The 13,511-nt window shown below is 59.4% G+C and overlaps 1 protein-coding gene across 1 annotated transcript in view; it reads left to right on the forward strand.

Moving 5' to 3' along the window:
- Window positions 1-13,275, forward strand: part of NOS3 (nitric oxide synthase 3) — a gene marked incomplete at its 5' end in the record, with an annotated part of 38,995 nt that extends 25,720 nt beyond the window's left edge. The window contains 5 exon segments of the mRNA XM_037891470.2: window positions 7,486-7,573; window positions 10,982-11,103; window positions 11,469-11,617; window positions 11,692-11,886; window positions 13,046-13,275. Of these exon segments, the coding sequence (XP_037747398.1) occupies window positions 7,486-7,573; window positions 10,982-11,103; window positions 11,469-11,617; window positions 11,692-11,886; window positions 13,046-13,255 (764 nt within the window).
- Window positions 13,276-13,511: the final 236 nt, after the last annotated feature.

Below are 13,511 nucleotides of genomic sequence, written 5' to 3' on the forward strand. Positions count from 1 at the left end.
TCATTTGGTGGCCCCAAGTTCTTATATTATGGGAACAAGTAAATAACTTTTCCTTATTCATTTTCTCCACACCACTCGTGATTTTATAGACCTCTATCATATCCCCCTTAGTCTCCTCTTTTCCAAGCTGAAAAGTCCTAGCCTCTTTAATCTCTCCTCATATGGGACCCGTTCCAACACCCCTAATCATTTTAGTTGCCCTTTTCTGAACCTTTTCTAATGCCAGTATATCTTTCTTGAGATGAGGGGACCACATCTGTACGCAGTATTCAAGTTGTGGGCATACCATGGATTTATATAAGGGCAATAAGATATTCTCCCTCTTATTCTCTATCCCTTTTTTAATGATTCCTAACATCCCGTTTGCCTTTTTGGCTGCCGCTGCGCACTGTGTGGATGTCTTCAGAGAACTACCCACGATGACTCCAAGATCTTTCTCCTGATTAGTTGTAGCTAAATTAGCCCCCATCATATTGTATGTATAGTTGGGGTTATTTTTCCTAATGTGCATTACTTTACACTTATCCACATTACATTTCATTTGCCATTTTGTTGCCCAATCACTTAGTTTTGTGAGATCTTTTTGAAGTTCTTCACAGTCTGCTTTGGTCTTGACTATCTTGAGCAGTTTTGTATCATCCGCAAACTTTGCCACCTCACTGTTTACCCCTTTCTCCAGATCATTTATGAATAAGCTGAATAGGATTGGTCCTAGGACTGACCCTTGGGGAACACCACTAGTTACCCCTCCCCATTTGAAATGACACAAACATCTCTGACTGCATCCCAAGAGCTCCCCATCCTGGGTTCTGTCTCATTACAGCCTGTACTGGGTTCGAAGCCGTACCAGTGTATAACGGAAATGGTTTGCCAAAGTCATGGTCAATACCATGATTGAATCTCTTTACAGACCCAAGGTAAATCTTGGTTAGAACAATAGCGGATTGGATCTGTCCTTGCAGCATGGTTCCTGTAGGTCTAGTGATCTTGCCAAGAGCCAAAGAACGTAGCTACTTTATCCATACAAGCTCTGGCAAATGTGTGGAACCCAATTAACATCAAGTCAATGTAGATATTAATGGTGTCCATAGTACAGGAATCTTGGCATTTAGCCGTGAAAGCAATAGGGTAGCGTGCCTCAGTTTCCCTTTTCATACAGCACATCAGGTCTGGAATGTCTTTTCCCCTGTGAAAAGTTCCAAGTTCCAAGACTGTTCACGGGCATTAACTGTGAAACATCAGTATAACAAGGCCGTTTAACACAAAGTTGATCTCATGTATCACTCTTAACATGTTCAAGGGTTTTTTCAAAAGATTAGGCACATTGGACATTTTTTCAGTTATGGTAATAGCAACACACTAGTTACAAGAATTACCATGAGCAACAACAACAAATGCATCGCAAGTGTCCATCTACAATCACCTTTGGCCCAATACCATTGGGATTTTGGCATTTTAGAGTTAGCCTGCGGCTTCCTTTTGCAAAATCAAGTTCTCTTTTTCCTCCTTGTCCTGAAGGATCAAACCCGGATTTCTCTTGCTTAACCGAATTCACTGGCTGATGGGGCATGCTCTCTGTGCTAACAGCTATTTGTCACGGAGTCCCTGGGCGATACTCTGGAACTGCTCCCCACGAAGCCAGTCAGGACTCTGGGGCAGTCGCCTTTCTGTGAGCAGCCTGTCTTCAGGACACACAGCTCACACAGCTTCCACCTTCCTGGGTCTGACCTCGGAGCATTCAGCATCCTCTGCCCCTCCGTGCGCTTCCCCCAGCGAGTCCGCTCAGGCAGGGCTCCTGGGGAAGCCAGAGGGTCCTGCACCCCAACTTCGCAGTCAGACGTGACTCTCAGCCAGCCAGTAAAACAGAAGGTTTATTAGATGACAGGAACATGGACTAAAACAGAGCTTGTAGGTGCAGAGAACAGGACCCCTCAGCTGGGTCCATTTTGGTGGGGGGGGGCAGTGAGCCAGACAACCACGTCTGCACTTCACTCCATGTCCCAGCCAGCCCCAAACTGAAACTCCCTCCAGCCCCTCCTCCTCTGGGCTTTGTTCCTTTCCCGGGCCAGGAGGTCACCTGATTCCTTTGTTCTCCAACCCTTTAGCTCTCACCTTGCAGGGGGGAAGGGCTCAAGTCATCTGTTGCCAGGAAACAGGGTGTCGGCCATTCTCTGTGTCCAGACCCCTGCACACACCTGCCCCCCAGGGCTCTGCAATGATCATACACCCTTCTCCCACCCCCTAGATACTTAAGAACTGCATAGGGGAAACTGAGGCACCCCCACAATATTCGGAGGAAACATTAAGAACAGTCCCACTTCGTCACACTATTAACAAGTCCTTCTTCTCCCTGCCAGCCAGGCAATTTGCATTATCACAGACACTAGCCTTTAAATTCTTAGCTGCTACCAATTTCAAGGCTGGACACTCATTCTTCCCTTCAGCAGGATGGGGTCTTTCCCTCCCCACCTTTTTCCTAGAAGGTTGAAAGTGGAAACTTCCTGCTCACAGGAATTCCACTGGGTGTGGATGGGTCATTACACAAAGTAAAAACTATTTCTCCCTGCTAATTTCCCCCCTACTCTTACTCACACCTTCTTGTCAACTGTTAGAAATGGGCCATCCTGATTATCACTACAAAAGGTTTTTTTTCCCCTGCTGATAATTGATAGGTCTCCTCACAGTGTGTATGGCAACACCCATTGTTTCATGTTCTCTGTGTATATATATCTTCCTACTGTCTTTTCCACTGAATGCATCCGATGAAGTGAGCTGTAGCTCATGAAAGCTTATGCCCAAATAAATTGGTTAGTCTCTAAGGTGCCACTAGGAGTCCTTGTTTTTTTCTGGCTAGGTGTGTTTACCAATTGCAGACTGTGAAGCACGGACTGCTTACTTATAGAATTAGCCCGGAGACATTCCTGTTCCAACACCATTGTCTTCCCAACAAGCTGGCCAAACACAGCCACTTGGTCACAGGGCTGGTCAACTTTCTTAACAGTTTTTACTCCGTCTGAGACCTTCTCAAAGCTATCCACACTGGATCTTTCAAAAGGAAAGTCAGTGGATCCATTTACAACAGAAAATTTCTGGCTGTTAGGAACTGAAACTTCCTTGGTTAAATCACTTCCACCCCCTTCAGTTGCAGTAAACTGCTTGCAAAGACCACCCTGAAAATTTTTCTCTTCAGGAATCTTTCTAAGCACCAATTTACCTTTACCTTGCTCTACAGAAGCATTGCTCTGCTGAGCCACTTCCAACTTCTGAATTTCACTTACATCCAGAATCACCTCTGGCCCATCAGGCGAATTCCTACACAATCCCCTTTTAGGCAAACTTACAAACTTCCTAGATAAAAGGTTAGAAGCATTCTCCTTCCCTTTGCCACACACAAGTTCAGGAATCTTTTCCTTCTTTTTACAGGTTGTCAAACTGTCAGTAGGTAACACAATCAAATCACCTTTATGCTCTCCTTGTGCCCTGGCTAGGACATCAACCTGGTCAGACAGAGTTGCTCCACCCTTTCCCAACCACACACTAGCAACAGGCAAAATACAAGCACCAGAATTGTCTGGTCTCTGGGATTTTGCTAGGACACTAACTGGATGCAACCTAGTTACAGTGAACCAACTCTGAGACAACTGCACTATCCTCAACCATCACAGGCTGAAAGGCCCCTTCTGTCTGCTCCACAGACAAAGAACTGGAGACACCTTCTCCTTTACCAGACCCACAGCTTGGGATCTCATTCCCCTGGTCCCAGCACACAAGGCTGTTCAGAGACAACTGCTTGGAGACTGGGGTAGCTCCCTCCATAGGCAAGTCAATACCCCTGACAGACACAGGCACGTTTCCTTCACTGTCACAATTCTCCATCCAGCTAACAGGTACGGTCCAGGGACACTCATCTTCCACTCTCCTCGCCTTCCCACCCTGCTGACTAGACACAGCCATCGGCTCACAAGGCTGCCTAGGCTCATCCAGACTTTCCTTACCAGGCACATTATCTGTTGGGAGTGGCAAACTGCTGCTCTTCTCACTACACTGAGTTACTTCCATCAAATCACAGTTACCTTTTTCAGGTTCACTTTTACAAGCTGCACTAGCCAACAATCCATCGCCCATCAAAAATCTACCTTTTCCTTCCTCAGTTAACCTGACCATCCACTTTAATCTGCTCCTGAGAAACGTTTTCCTGACCCACGAGATTTTTCTGCTCTTTATCTAATTCCAGATTCACTTCTGAGACATTAGACAGACATTCAGAAACTTCATTCACAGACAAACAGCTCTTTTCCTCAGACAAACCTTTGGAGAAACCCTCCCCAGGCAAATCATTGCCCATAATAGACACAGGTTTAAGATCATTCCTTTCCTGTGACCGGTTAACTGGATTGAACACAGCTTTAATATCTTCCCCAATCAAAAGAGCCTTAGGCAATAACTTCCTTACACCAGCTATAACTTCATGCTTAGTAACCATTCCATTCAAGGTGGATTCTGGCTAAAGGCATGCTTACTGTAAACTCATAAAAAGAACAGGAGGACTTGTGGCACCTTAGAGACTAGCCAATTTATTTGAGCATAAACTTTCGGGAGCTACAGCTCACTTCATCAGATGCATTCAGTGGAAAATACAGTGGGGAGATTTTATATACACAGATTTCAGAGTAACAGCCGTATTAGTCTGTATTCGCAAAAAGAAAAGGAGTACTGGTGGCACCTTAGAGACTAACCAATTTATTTGAGCATGAGCTTTCGTGAGCTACAGCTCACTTCATCAGATGCATCGGTTAGTCTCTAAGGTGCCACAAGTACTCCTTTTCTATATACACAGAGAACACGAAACAATGGGTGTTACCATACACACTGTAACAAGAGTGATCAGGTAACGTGAGCTATTACCAGCAGGAGAGCGGTGTGGGGGGGTTGGGACCTTTTGTAGTGATAATCAAGGTGGGCCATTTCCAGCAGTTGACAAGAATGTATGAGGAACAGTGGGGGGGGGGGGGGGGGGCAGGGAATAGTTTTACTTCGTGTAATGACCCATCCACTCCCAGTCTTTATTCAAGCCTAAGTTAATTGTATCCAGTTTGCAAATTAATTCCAATTCAGCAGTCTCTCCCTGGAGTCTGTTTTTGAAGTTTTTTTGTTGAAGAATTGCCACTTTTAGGTCTGTAATTGAGTGACCAAAGAGACTGAAGTGTTCTCCGACTGGTTTTTGAATGTTATAATTCTTGACGTCTGATTTGTGTCCATTTATTCTTTTACGTAGAGACTGTCCAGTTTGATCAATGTACATGGCAGAGGGGCATTGCTGGCACACGATGGCATATATCACATGGGTAGATGCGCAGGTGAACGAGCCTCTGATAATGTGGCTGATGTGATTAGGCCCTATGATGGTGTCCCCTGAATAGATAGGTGGACACAGTTGGCAACGGGCTTTGTTGCAAGGATAGGTTCCTGGGTTAGTGGTTGTGTTGTGTGGTGTGTGGCTGCTGGTGAGTATTTGCTTCAGGTTGTGGGGCTGTCTGTAAGCAAGGACTGTCCTGTCTCCCAAGATCTGTGAGAGTGAGGGATCATCTTTCAGGATAGGTTGTAGATCTTTGATGATGCGCTGGAGAGGTTTTAGTTGGGGGCTGAAGGTGATGGCTAGTGGCGTTCTGTTATTTTCTTTGTTGGGCCTATCCTATAGTAGGTGACTTCTGGGTACTCCTCTGGCTCTGTCAATCTGTTTCTTCACTTCAGCAGGTGGGTACTGTAGTTGTAAGAACGCTTGATAGAGATTTTGTGGGTGTTTGTCTCTGTCTGAGGGGTTGGAGCAAATGCGGTTGTATCGTAGAGCTTGGCTGTAGACGATGGATCGTGTGGTGTGGTCAGGGTGAAAGCTGGAGGCATGTAGGTAGGAATAGCGGTCAGTAGGTTTCCGGTATAGGGTGGTGTTTATGTGACCATCACTTATTAGCACCGCAGTGTCCAGGAAGTGGATCTCTTGTGTGGACTGGTCCAGGCTGAGGTTGATGGTGGGATGGAAATTGTTGAAATCATGGTGGAATTCCTCAAGGGCTTCTTTTCCATGGGTCCAGATGATGAAGATGTCATCAATATAGCGCAAGTAGAGTAGGGGCATTAGGGGACGAGAGCTGAGGAAGCGTTGTTCTAAGTCAGCCATAAAAATGTTGGCATACTGTGGGGCCATGCGGGTACCCATAGCAGTGCCGCTGATCTGAAGGTATACATTGTCCCCAAATGTGAAAAAGTTATGGGTGAGAACAAAGTCACAAAGTTCAGCCACCTGGTTTGCCGTGACATTATCGGGGATACTGTTCCTGACAGCTTGTAGTCCATCTTTGTGTAAAACTATTTCCCCATGTTTATTCCCCCCCACCACCCCGCCCCGCTGTTCCTCAGACGTTCTTGTCAACTGCTGGAAATGGCCCACCTTGATTATCACTACAAAAGGTTCCCCCCCCTCGCCCCTGCTTCCTCCTGGTAATAGCTCACCTTACCCGATCACTCTCCTTACAGTGTGTATGGTAACACCCATTGTTTCATGCTCTCTGTGTATTTAAATCTCCCCACTGTATTTTCCTCTGAATGCATCCGATGAAGTGAGCTGTAGCTCACTTCAGCTTATACTGAAATAAATTGGTTAGTCTCTAAGGTGCCACAAGTCCTCCTTTTCTTTTTACATAGATTCATAGATATTAAGGTCCGAAGGGACCATTATGATCATCTAGTCTGACCTCCTGCACAATGCAGGCCACAGAATCTCACCCACCCACTCTTGCGATAAACCTCTCACCTATATCTGAGCTATTGAAGTCCTCAAATTGTGGTTTAAAGACTTCCAGGAGCAGAGAATCCTCCAGCGAGTGACCCGGGCCCCATGCTACAGAGGAAGGGGAAAAACCCCCAGGGCCTCTTCCAATCTGCCCTGGAGGAAAATTCCTTCCCGACCCCAAATATGGCTATCAGCTGAACCCTGAGCATGTGGGCAAGGCTCACCAGCCAGACACCCAGGAAGGAATTCTCTGTAGTAGCTCAGATCCCACCCATCTAGCATCCATCACAGGCCATTGGGCCTATTTACCATGAATTGTTAAAGATCAATTAATTGGCATGACAGTTATGCCTTGAATATTACACCCCCTTCCCCCCCAGCCAAGGGAGCAACCCCCCTTCCACCCCACACAGCCAGGGAGTGACCCCACCGCCAGTGAGGATGAGCAACACCCCCCCACAGCTAGAGTGAGTGATACCCCATGGCCAGGGCAATCCCGCAGCAAGGTGAGCAGCCTGGCTCCCCCAACCTCCCCCACCCCAGGGAGATGGAGCTTGGGAGGGGAGATGGAGGGAGGGTATCTGAGTGGGCGAGGGGACTTGGGGAGGGTACCGGGTGGAAGGGGTGGGGGATGCGGGGCAGGTGCCATCCCCATCAGGCTTCTGAGCACCCTACCCCTCTTCCCCTGTGTCCCACAGACGGCAAGGGGCCCCTGCACTTCGGTGTCTGTTCCACCTGGCTGGCCCAGCTGCAGGAGGGGGACATGGTGCCTGCCTTCATCAGAGGGTAAGGGGGGCCGGGACCCTGCATGGGGCACAGAGCCAAGGCGGGGGGCTGGCAGAGCTGGGACCCTGCCCCGGGGCACGGAGCCAAGGCGGGGGGCTGGCGGGGCTGGGACCCTGCCCCGGGGCACGGAGCCAAGGGGAGGCTGGCAGAGCTGGGACCCTGCCCCAGGGCACAGAGCCAAGGCGGGGGGTTGGCAGGGCTGGGACCCTGCCCCGGGGCACAGAGCCAAGGGGGGGCTGGCAGAGCTGGGACCCTGCCCCAGGGCACAGAGCCAAGGCGGGGGGCTGGCAGAGCTGGGACCCTGCCCCGGGGCACAGAGCCAAGGGGGGTGGTTGGCAGGGCTGGGACCCTGCCCCGGGGCACAGAGCCAAGGGGGGGCTGGCAGACTGGGACCCTGCCCCGGGGCACAGAACCAAGGGGGGGCTGGCAGAGCTGGGACCCTGCCCCGGGACACAGAGCCAAGGCGGGGCTGGCAGAGCTGGGACCCTGCCCCGGGGCACGGAGCCAAGGCGGGGGCTGGCAGAGCTGGGACCCTGCCCCGGGGCACAGAGCCAAGGGGGGGGGTTGGCGGGGCTGGGACCCTGCCCCGGGGCACAGAGCCAAGGGGGGGGGGGCTGGCAGAGCTGGGACCCTGCCCCAGGGCACAGAGCCAAGGCGGGGGGTTGGCAGAGCTGGGACCCTGCCCCGGGGCACGGAGCCAAGGCGGGGGGCTGGCAGAGCTGGGACCCTGCCCCGGGGCACGGAGCCAAGGGGGGTGGCTGGCAGAGCTGGGACCCTGCCCCGGGGCACAGAGCCAAGGGGGGGGCTGGCAGAACTGGGACCCTGCCCTGGGGCACGGAGCCAAGGGGGGGCTGGCAGAGCTGCGACCCTGCCCCAGGGCACAGAGCCAAGGCGGGGGGTGGCAGCGCTGGGACCCTGCCCCGGGGCACAGAGCCTGGATGGGGGCTGGGACCCTGCCCCGGGGCACGGAGCCAAGGCGGGGGGCTGGCAGAGCTGGGACCTTGCCCCGGGGCACGGAGCCAAGGGGGGTGGCTGGCAGGGCTGGGACCCTGCCCCGGGGCACGGAGCCAAGGGGGGTGGCTGGCAGGGCTGGGACCCTGCCCCGGGGCACAGAGCCAAGGGGGAGCTGGCAGAGCTGGGACCCTGCCCCGGGGCACGGAGCCAAGGGGGGGGCTGGCAGAGCTGGGACCCTGCCCCGGGGCACGGAGCCAAGGGGGGTGGCTGGCAGGGCTGGGACCCTGCCCCGGGGCACGGAGCCAAGGGTGGGCTGGCAGAGCCGGACCCTGCCCCAGGGCACAGAGCCAAGGGGGGTGGCTGGCAGAGCTGGGACCCTGCCCCGGGGCACGGAGCCAAGGGGGGGCTGGCAGAGCTGGGACCCTGCCCCGGGGCACAGAGCCAAGGGGGGGCTGGCAGAGCCGGACCCTGCCCCAGGGCACAGAGCCAAGGGGGGGGCTGGCAGAGCTGGGACCCTGCCCCGGGGCACAGAGCCTGGATGGGGGCTGGGACCCTGCCCCGGGGCACGGAGCCAAGGCGGGGGGCTGGCAGAGCTGGGACCCTGCCCCGGGGCACAGAGCCAAGGGGGAGCTGGCAGAGCTGGGACCCTGCCCCGGGGCACGGAGCCAAGGGGGATGGCTGGCAGGGCTGGGACCCTGCCCCGGGGCACGGAGCCAAGGGGGGGGGCTGGCAGAGCTGGGACCCTGCCCCGGGGCACGGAGCCAAGGGGGGTGGCTGGCAGGGCTGGGACCCTGCCCCGGGGCACAGAGCCAAGGGGGGGCTGGCAGAGCCGGACCCTGCCCCAGGGCACAGAGCCAAGGGGGGGGCTGGCAGAGCTGGGACCCTGCCCCGGGGCACAGAGCCTGGATGGGGGCTGGGACCCTGCCCCGGGGCACGGAGCCAAGGCGGGGGGCTGGCAGAGCTGGGACCCTGCCCCGGGGCACAGAGCCAAGGGGGAGCTGGCAGAGCTGGGACCCTGCCCCAGGGCACAGAGCCAAGGGGGAGCTGGCAGAGCTGGGACCCTGCCCCGGGGCACGGAGCCAAGGGGGGGGCTGGCAGAGCTGGGACCCTGCCCCGGGGCACGGAGCCAAGGGGGGGGCTGGCAGGGCTGGGACCCTGCCCCGGGGCACGGAGCCAAGGGGGGGGCTGGCAGAGCTGGGACCCTGCCCCGGGGCACGGAGCCAAGGGGGGTGGCTGGCAGGGCTGGGACCCTGCCCCGGGGCACGGAGCCAAGGGTGGGCTGGCAGAGCCGGACCCTGCCCCAGGGCACAGAGCCAAGGGGGGGGCTGGCAGAGCTGGGACCCTGCCCCGGGGCACAGAGCCTGGATGGGGGCTGGGACCCTGCCCCGGGGTACGGAGCCAAGGCGGGGGGCTGGCAGAGCTGGGACCCTGCCCCGGGGCACAGAGCCAAGGGGGAGCTGGCAGAGCTGGGACCCTGCCCCGGGGCACGGAGCCAAGGGGGGTGGCTGGCAGGGCTGGGACCCTGCCCCGGGGCACGGAGCCAAGGGGGGGGCTGGCAGAGCTGGGACCCTGCCCCGGGGCACGGAGCCAAGGGGGGTGGCTGGCAGGGCTGGGACCCTGGCCCGGGGCATGGAGCCAAGGGGGGGCGTTGGCAGAGCTGGGACCCTGCCCCGGGGCACAGAGCCAAGGGGGAGCTGGCAGAGCTGGGACCCTGCCCCGGGGCACAGAGCCAAGGGGGAGCTGGCAGAGCTGGGACCCTGCCCCGGGGCATGGAGCCAAGGGGGGGCTGGCAGAGCTGGGACCCTGCCCCGGGGCACGGAGCCAAGGGGGGGGGTTGGCGGGGCTGGGACCCTGCCCCGGGGCACAGAGCCAAGGGGCAGGCTGGCAGAGCTGGGACCCTGGCCCGGGGCATGGAGCCAAGGGGGGGGTGCTGGCAGAGCTGGGACCCTGCCCCGGGGCACGGAGCCAAGGGGGGGGGGTTGGCGGGGCTGGGACCCTGCCCCGGGGCACAGAGCCAAGGGGCAGGCTGGCAGAGCTGGGACCCTGGCCCGGGGCATGGAGCCAAGGGGGGGGGGGCTGGCAGAGCTGGGACCCTGCCCCGGGGCACGGAGCCAAGGGGGGGCTGGCAGAGCTGGGACCCTGCCCCGGGGCACGGAGCCTGGATGGGGGCTGGGACCCTGCCCAGGACAGAGCCAGGGCGGGGGGAGGGGGGACCCTGCATGAGGCGCAGGGTGGGGGCTGGTGGGGCTTGGACCCTGCCTGCATGCTCCCTCCTGTGGCTCTTCCACCCCACAGGCCCCACATCTCCCAGCATGCCCTGCTCCACCCCTAGTCTGGGGACCCCTCCTCCTCCCATTAACCCTTTCTGCTGCTGTGGCCCCTGCCCCGAGGCCCTGCAGCGCGCAGGCTGCTCGACCCGGTGCCATGCCCCAGACACCGTCACTCCCCGCACAGGGCCCCGTCCTTCCGGCTCCCGCAGGACCCCAGTGCCCCCTGCATCCTGGTGGGTCCGGGCACCGGCATCGCCCCCTTCCGGGGCTTCTGGCAGCAGCGACTGCATGACATGGAGACGGAAGGTCAGAGGGGCCGGGGGCTGGGGGGCCTGGATTGGGCCGGGGGCTGGGGGTCCCTAGGGCTCATGGCCTGGGCAGGTTGGGGGACTGGGGACAGGGCCTGGGGGGCCTGGATTGGGCGGGGGGGCTGGGGGTCCCTAGGGCTCATGGCCTGGGCAGGTTGGGGGACTGGGGACAGGGCCTGGGGGGCCTGGATTGGGCGGGGGGGGCTGGGGGTCCCTAGGGCTCTTGGCTGGGGGGACCTGGCGCGCCTTGCCGAGGGGCACTGGGAGGGTGTGTCCGGGAGGGGTCTCGGCAGGGCCAGGGCGGGAGCAGGATCCTGGGGCTGGGGGGCCACCACTGCCCCTAACCCTGCCCCTGCCCTCCAGGCCTCCGGCCGGGCGAGATGACCCTGGTGTTCGGCTGCCGCTGTGCCCGCCTCGACCACCTCTACCAGCAGGAGGCGCTGGAGGCCCAGCAGAAGGGGGCGCTGAGCCGGGTGCTGACGGCTTTCTCCAGGGACCCCGACATCCCCAAGGTAACGGGGGCTGCGCCCAGCGGGGCTGGCTGGGGGGCCGGGGCGGCTCACACTGACGCTCTGCCCTGCCCCAGGCCTACGTGCAGGACGTCCTGCGGACGCAGCTGCCGGGCGAGGTGCACCAGGTGCTGTGCCAGCGCGGGGGCCACCTCTACGTCTGCGGGGACGTCACCATGGCCACCGGCGTCCTGCAGACCGTGCAGCAGATCCTGGCCCAGGAGGGAGGCATGACGCTGGCCGAGGCCGGAGACTTAATCAGCGAACTCCGGGTACGGGGTGGGGGAGCAGCTCCAGCTGGGGGTACGGGGATGCGGGCAGCCTGGGCTAGGCAAGTAGGGGGCTGTGGGTCAGCAGTGAGGGGCACCGGCAGAGCTGTGGGGGTGGGACCCCAGGGCTGGGTTAGGGGCTGCGGGTTGGGACGGAGGGGTGCCGGCAGGGCTGGGGGGCGGGGAGGCCCCGGGGCTGGGATAGGGGCTGCGGGTTGGGATGGAGGGGTGCCGGCAGGGCTGGGGGGCGGGGGGGTCCCGGGGCTGGGATAGGGGCTGTGGGTTGGGATGGAGGGGTGCCAGCAGGGCTAGGGGGCGGGGGGGGGCCCGGGGCTGGGATAGGGGCTGTGGGTTGGGATGGAGGGGTGCCGGCAGGGCTGGGATAAGGGCTGCGGATTGGGACGGAGGGGTGCCGGCAGGGCTGGGGGGCGGGGGGGTCCCGGGGCGGGGATAGGGGCTGCGGGTTGGGACGGAGGGGTGCCGGCAGGGCTGGGGGGCGCGGGGGCCCCAGGGCTGGGATAGGGGCTGCAGGTTGAGGCTGAGGGGTGTGGCAGGGCTGGGTTAGGGGCTGCGGGTTGGGACTGAGGGGTGCGGCAGGGCTGGGTTAGGGGCTGCGGGTTGGGACTGAGGGGTGCGGCAGGGCTGGGTTAGGGGCTGCGGGTTGGGACTGAGGGGTGCCGGCAGGGCTGGGTTAGGGGCTGCGGGTTGGGACTGAGGGGTGCGGCAGGGCTGGGTTAGGGGCTGCGGGTTGGGACGGAGGGGGGCTGGCAGAGCTGGGGGGCGGGGGGACCCCGGGGCTGGGATAGGGGCTGCGGGTTGGGACGGAGGGGTGCCGGCAGGGCTGGGTTAGGGGCTGCAGTTTGGGACTGAGGGATGCCGGCAGGGCTGGGTTAGGGGCTGCGGGTTGGGACTGAGGGGTGCGGCAGGGCTGGGGGGCGGGGGACCCCGGGGCTGGGATAGGGGCTGCGGATTGGGACTGAGGGGTGCCGGCAGGGCTGGGTTAGGGGCTGCAGTTTGGGACTGAGGGGTGCGGCAGGGCTGGGTTAGGGGCTGCGGGTGGGGACGGAGGGGGGCTGGAATTGCAGGGCTCCCTGGGCATCAGTCTCGGTGCCCTGCGGGTGCTGCCCTGCCCGGCGCCCCTCACCGCGGGTCTCCCCCCCAGGACCAGAACCGCTGCCACGAGGACATCTTCGGCCTGACGTTCCGCACGCAGGAGGTGGCCTCGCGGATCCGCTCTCAGTCCTTCTCGGCACAGGCGCGGAGCCTGCTGGAGCCCGCCCCCTGCGTGACCCCTGGCTCCTCGGCCCTTGGGGGTGGGAGCAGGGCCCTTTGCCCCACTGCTGCTGCCTCCCCCCCTGCAGCCCCCCAATAAAGCGTTTAGTTTTGATAATTGCAGCTTGTCGTTTTCCACGATGACTCTAGCGACTGGGGGACCGGCCCCGTGTCCGGTTGGCCTCCCGCGCCCCCACGGTCTGGGGCCCAGCCCCGCTGCGAGGGCAGGGCCACCCACTCAGACTCGGCCCAGCCCCAGCCGGCCGTGGGTCCGATGGCCTCGGGGCACGGAGCCGGCCAGTACGGCCGGCTGCACCAAGGCCCAGAAGGAAGCCGGTCAGCCCGGGCTGCCGCTG

The sequence above is a fragment of the Chelonia mydas genome, chromosome 2 (genome assembly GCF_015237465.2).
Source record: "Chelonia mydas isolate rCheMyd1 chromosome 2, rCheMyd1.pri.v2, whole genome shotgun sequence".
NCBI classification, from domain to species: domain Eukaryota; kingdom Metazoa; phylum Chordata; order Testudines; family Cheloniidae; genus Chelonia; species Chelonia mydas.